General features: G+C 39.9%; 1 protein-coding gene across 1 annotated transcript; it reads right to left on the bottom strand.

Annotated features, from left to right (window-relative positions):
• Nucleotides 1-2,830: 2,830 nt before the first annotated feature.
• On the bottom strand, nucleotides 2,831-5,439 carry LOC119194880 (coiled-coil domain-containing protein 106-like). The gene is made up of 4 exons (XM_037449349.2): nucleotides 5,252-5,439; nucleotides 4,786-4,974; nucleotides 3,912-4,091; nucleotides 2,831-3,277 (listed from the first exon to the last, which is right to left on the bottom strand). Exons 1-4 carry the CDS (start codon nucleotides 5,412-5,414, stop codon nucleotides 2,964-2,966), a joined length of 846 nt encoding a protein of 281 aa, XP_037305246.2. The 5' UTR covers nucleotides 5,415-5,439; the 3' UTR covers nucleotides 2,831-2,963.
• Between the last annotated feature and the right edge of the window lie 561 nt (nucleotides 5,440-6,000).

Genomic DNA, 6,000 nt, shown 5'->3' on the forward strand with positions numbered 1-6,000 from the left:
CTCTAGGAACCACAAGTAGCCCAGCATCTACGGAGCGTAGATGCCTTGTAGGGCAATACGGTGTAACAAGCTCTTTAAGATAAGACGGTGCCTCAACAGAAAGTGCCTTGTAGGTGAGGAGAAGTACCTTAAATTCTATTCTTGATTTAACAGGAAGCCAGTGCAGAGAAGTTAATACAGGAGTTATATGATCCCATTTCTTAGTTCTTGTTAATACACGTGCTGCAGCATTCTGAATCAGTTGGAGAGGTTTAAGCGATTTACAAGAGCAGCCTGATAACAAAGAATTACAGTAATCCAGTCTAGAAGTAACAAATGCATGAACTAGTTTTTCTGAATCACTTTGAGACAGGAAGTTCCTAATTTTCGATATATTCCGTAGATGAAAAAAGGCAGTCCTTGAAGTCTTCTTTATATGAGAGTTGAAGGACATATCCTGGTCGAAGAGAACTCCAAGATTTCTGACGGTGCTGTTGGATACCAGAGCAATTCCATCCATAGAGACTGTATCACGTGACAGCTGACTTCGAAGGCGCTCTGGGCCTATCATGATAACTTCCGTTTTTTCCGAGTTTAACATCAGGAAGTTGCAGGTCATCCAAGTTTTGATGTCTCCAAGACAGTCCTGAAGTCTAACAAGTTGGTTGGTGTCTTCTGGCTTGATCGATAGATACAGTTGAGTATCGTCTGCATAACAATGGAAGTTTATGCGGTGTTTTCTGATAACGTCGCCCAAAGGAAGCATGTACAGGGTAAATAGAATTGGTCCAAGCACAGAACCTTGTGAGACTCCGTGACCAACATTCGTGGTCCTCGATGATTCACCGTTCACAAACACAAACTGGGATCGATCCGATAAATAAGATTTAAACCAGCTGAGTGCAGTTCCTTTGATGCCAATCAAGTGTTCCAGTCTCTGCACCAGGATACGGTGATCGATGGTGTCAAATGCAGCACTGAGGTCCAGCAATACAAGAAAAGATACAAGTCCTTGGTCCGATGCAAGTAGAAGATCATTTGTAATTTTCACCAGTGCCGTTTCTGTGCTGTGATGCATTCGAAATCCTGACTGGAAATCCTCGAACAAAGCATTGTTTTGTAGAAAGTCACATAATTGATTCGCGACAGATTTCTCCAGGATCTTAGTGAGGAAGGGAAGATTAGAGATGGGTCTGTAGTTAGAGATGGGTCTGTAGTTAGGACAGGACTATGCATTATTTCTACGTGGATGCTATAATGCAATGTCAGATTTGGAGGACATGAAACAGCTCGACTTGCCGGCTAACCTCAAAATTATTGTTTCAAAACTTCCTTTTAAATTGAGGGAAAAATTTAGAAGTTCTGCGTGCAGTATTCGGGAGAGACAACTCCGCAAACCTAACTTTAAAGACGTTGTACACTTTGTGGAATATGAAGTAAAAATCTTGTCTGATCCAATTTTTGGTGATATTCAAACTACTGAAAGAGAAAGGCAGGTTAAAAGGGATGTGTATACAGCCAAGTCTAGTTTGAAGCAAGGTAACTTTGCTACAAATGTCTGTGCTGTTAGCAAAGTGCAACACAGGGACAGCAACATCGGCATCAATTGTTTATTCTGTTTGCAAGATCACAGTCTGGATGAATGTCAACAACTTGCGAAAAGCAAACAACGTGAAAAGATCAACTTCTTAAAGGAAAAAGGAGTATGTTTTGGGTGTCTCAACACTGGGCATTTGAGCAAAAATTGCGATAAGTGGAAAATCTGTGAAAAATGCAAACAGAGCCATCCAACAGCTTTACACATTCACGTCAAACAAGTGGACAAATCGATTAACAGCAGTGGCATCTATTCCAAGGAACCTAAACCAGCTGTAAACCATACGCTTGTGTGAGCTCAGACATTTGGGAGCCAGACCGAGGCCGGTGGTAGTGGAATGCTCTCCATCCTGCCAGTTCAGGTAAAAGCACAAAAGGGCAACAAGGTCATTCAGACTTATGCTTCTCTGGACAATGGCTTGACATCCACATTCTGCTCTGAAGCTCTTATGCGTAGACTTAATCTTACAGGAACAAAGTCAAAAATAGGTTTGGGTAACACTTTACTTGAATGGGTGTTCATAAGACTGACATAACATTGTCATAACCATGACATGACAGCTGTCATAAATATCAATGAATACTTATGACAGTTGTCGTTAAGTGTCATTCGGTAAGTTATGTCACTTTTGATGCCAAGGTGACATTGTTTGAGATGTCCTTGTTATGACAACTTGACATAAGCCAAGACAACAAAACCTGTCATAAACATGTCATAGCAGACCTAACTGTCAAACTTAAGAAAAACGTTTGGTTTCATATCTTAGAGCGACATTAAACCGTCCTATATGGATGATTTTGACACTCGCTGTCATAAAACCATTACAATTGTGTCATAAATGTTGTCCCTTTCTTTAAGATGTCGTTAAGTGTAACTACACTGCCAAATGACTTTATAACAGTGTCACGACTGTTTTCTTTGAATTCAAGTAAAGTGAAACAATTAGATTCTTCAATTAAGATGTCATTACATAGTCAGACCAGTTTATAATAGTGTCATAACTGTTTTCTTTGAATTCAAGTAAAGTGGAACAATTAGATTCTTCAATTAATATGTCATTATATGTTATTACATAGTCAAACCAGTTTATAATTGTGTCATACCTGTTTTCTTTGAATTCAAGTAAAGTGGAACAATTTGAATGTTTCGTTAAAATGTCATTAAGTGTTATTACACTGTCAGATGATATAAATACCTTAACAAAAGCAACAAACAAGTCAAGAGGTAGTGTTTCCTTTATGTATTCCAACACAAAACATAACACAAAACACAATTTCAATTTCTACATATATTGTGTATGTATAAACACATTAACTTTTTTTAAAGTTCAATAGCAGGTTTAAACTGTTTAACAAAATTTAAACATTTGTGAACAAAATGAAAATTATTAAGTATACTTATACGTTATTGGGAGGAGCTTTCCATTTTTTTTGCATGCTGTGATGGTTTCGGCCATCTCCTCGTTTATGGCCCCGCGGCAACGCTCTGCAAGCACACAAATCTTCATTTGATCTTCGTCACCTGTCAGCAGACCTTGGAATGCGTCCCGAAAAGTAATTGCGAGCTCAGCAATTATAGCTGTGCGTGCAATCGTGTTTCGATCAACATTCATTTTCGCGAAGGCTTTCTTCATGGATCCACACTTTTTGAAGATCCGAAGGACATCCTTATAGCGACGGATCACTCCATCTGTTGTGGTTACTTAAGAACACAACAGAAAAACAAACAAAATAGGTCACTTTTTAAGACTTATACTGGCATTGTTGATTTGGCACCCTATAGGTTTTGTAGTACTAGCAGATGAGAAAGGATCCTTCTTACTTTTGCATCCTTCTTCTAGGCTGGTTAGATTACTTTCCTACCCGACTCTGTGGCTAGCAATATCTGCCTTCACCAGCCTAGAAAGAGGATGCCCAGGAAGTAATGTCCTTTTTTACCTGCCTGTACCAAACATAACCCTATAATGGATAGAGGATGCACAGTGAACTAGGATGGTACAGTAAGTAGATTTTTTTCTTACATTTTTCTGTTTCAGACGTTAAATATCTAACAAAAAAAAGATCATAGAATAACTTGAGGAGATCAAGAGAGCTATACAAGGCTGTAGAGATCTCAATCACTGATTTTCAGAATGATTACTAAAATATACCATTAGCGAGACATCAATATATCATCTTTAGTTCCATCTAATTATTATTAACAAAGCCCATGGAAGTAGTTGCTTTTCATACAAATGTAATCCATAAAAGGTTAAGCAGCGGTCAACTTTAACTTTGTTATAAAGGTGATTATAAAGTCTGTTATATTATCATATCTATATAATATCTCTGCTTACTTCTTGAACGACTGTATGATTCAGGGTGTTTTTTTGACTTCTTGGTCTTTTTCTTGGACTTCTTCTTCTTGGACTTTTTCTTCTCCTCTTCTTCTGAGGATGATAAGAAGCTTGAGTCTGAGGAGGGAGATGTCGATGTTGAAGTCGAAGATGAAGAAGGTTCTGGAGCAGTCTTTCTGCCTGGGGGAAGCAAAGTGGGGGTAGGTGGAGAAGCAAAGATGTTTATAAGTAAACACACCAAAAAACTAAGAATATACTTTTGTATGCAGAGTCACTTTTTTGAGAGCAGACAACTGCACATGTACAAGAAGAGGGTTATAATTACATTATTATTAATTATTATTTTCTTATAAATTTTTTTCTCTCTCATTTTTTCTATTGCACTGTAGTTGATTAATTAACACACAGAGTTTGTTTGGAGCAAAAAGCGATTGCACTCTGGTTATACTCTCAGAGCAATTTACTGGCAGGAAAGCTCAGTTATTTTTTTAGCAGCAGCAGTAACAGTGAGTGAAACAGTTTGTGTGTGTGTGTGTGTGTGTGTGTGTGTGTCTGTTAACATGTTAGTAGAGCATTAGCTGTAGCATACAGTGATGGCTCTACTCTATCTCAGTGGCTAACATTACTAGCTTGGGCAAAAGTTTAAATAATGTTCTGTGTAGCAATGCAATCACCAGAGACTTATCAGGTCATATAGGAAATGTTTTGGAAGGGCTTGGGAAAATAGTATTTCCACTCAAATGGACATCTCAGTTGTAACAACAATGCAATTGTATATAATACTATATCCTTACACTCTGTGCCCAGCCTATTTATATTTCTGGTTCCTTGAACAACTAGTACTGCATGAATGTTAATTGTAGTGCATTTGTACCTTTCCCAGAAGATGCGAGTGTGCTGGGGGCTTCCTTAATTTGGGCGAGTAGGAAGTCCTTGTCGGCTTTCAGGTCCTTGTTGGCCTCCTCCAGGTAATTAATGCGCTCCTCAAGGTGTTCAATCTTCTGTCGATCCATCTTGGTTTGTTCCTTCAGTTTGGCCAACTCCAATGCCCCTGTTGGAGCCACTGGAACAGAGGAAGTACTTTAAGTGGATGATTGAGGTTAGTGGATGGTGGTGGTGTACTCCAGTGCAATATTTTGATCTGTGTCTAATTCATTAACATACATTAATTCATTGCACTGCAGTACACCAACCAAATTCCCAGTACTTTTGTGCATATTGTTTATTGAGAAGTTAGGCAAAAATGGACATATGTGCCTCAATCAGCCAACTACTAAAAATAAAAAAGTATATTTCTAGCCATACTGGTAAAAAAAAAAACATGAATAAACTAGACTTACTTGTTTTCCTTGGGGAATATTTGATTGGCTTTCTTTTCTTTGGCTGAATAGGGACCTCTTCAAATTCTTGTGCCAGGTCCTCCTCCACAGCTTGTAGCAGCTTAGGGTTAGCTTCATTATTTTCCTCAGCCTTCCCGCCACGTTTGCTGAAACGGGTATCCATCCAGCTACACTTGTGTAAGCAAAGAAAACAGCACTGTGTCATAGTTGGCACACCAAACTTATAGAACCACTCTGCCACAAGAACCTGGGCCACAGTAGAGGCAGTCTGGTCACGTGTAGGCACAGCCACCGTGAACTTACTAAAAACATCTGTCATGACCAACACATTTTCAAACCCATTTCGAGAAGGCTCCAACAGTGTAAAATCAATGGCCAGTATTTCATTTGGTCGGGAGGCAAGCAGATGGCCCATAAAACTATGTGGCACCGGTCCAGAGTCCTTAGCGACCTGACACCGCTCACACTCACGCACCCAATTGCGGATGTCAGTAGACATCCCGGGCCAGTAACAACGCTGCCGGACCAACTCTGTGGTCCTTTCAATACCTTGATGGCCATGTTGCTGATGAAGCAGATTCAGGGTTTCCCGCTGGAGAACTGCAGGCAGCAACAGTTGGAGGAATCCCTCCCCCCCATCTGAGCGAAGGACCTGGCGGAACAAGACCCCATCCCGCTCCACCAGGCGCCCCCACTGTGTTAACATCTTCAAAGCTGGTTTAGAAAGATGCCGCCGTTCAACTGCGGTA

Source organism: Pungitius pungitius, chromosome 3 (assembly GCF_949316345.1).
Source record: "Pungitius pungitius chromosome 3, fPunPun2.1, whole genome shotgun sequence".
In the NCBI taxonomy this organism is placed as follows: Eukaryota; Metazoa; Chordata; class Actinopteri; order Perciformes; family Gasterosteidae; genus Pungitius; species Pungitius pungitius.

Excerpts from the sequence above, each read along its gene's own strand:
- LOC119194880 (XM_037449349.2), bottom strand. The coding sequence starts at position 5,414 with ATGGATACCCGTTTCAGCAAACGTGGCGGGAAGGCTGAGGAAAATAAT. Across the intron at positions 4,975-5,251 it reads ATATTCCCCAAGGAAAACAA|TGGCTCCAACAGGGGCATTG; the intron begins GTAAGTCTAGTT and ends CCTCTGTTCCAG. Across the intron at positions 3,278-3,911 it reads ATCATACAGTCGTTCAAGAA|TAACCACAACAGATGGAGTG; the intron begins GTAAGCAGAGAT and ends TGTGTTCTTAAG.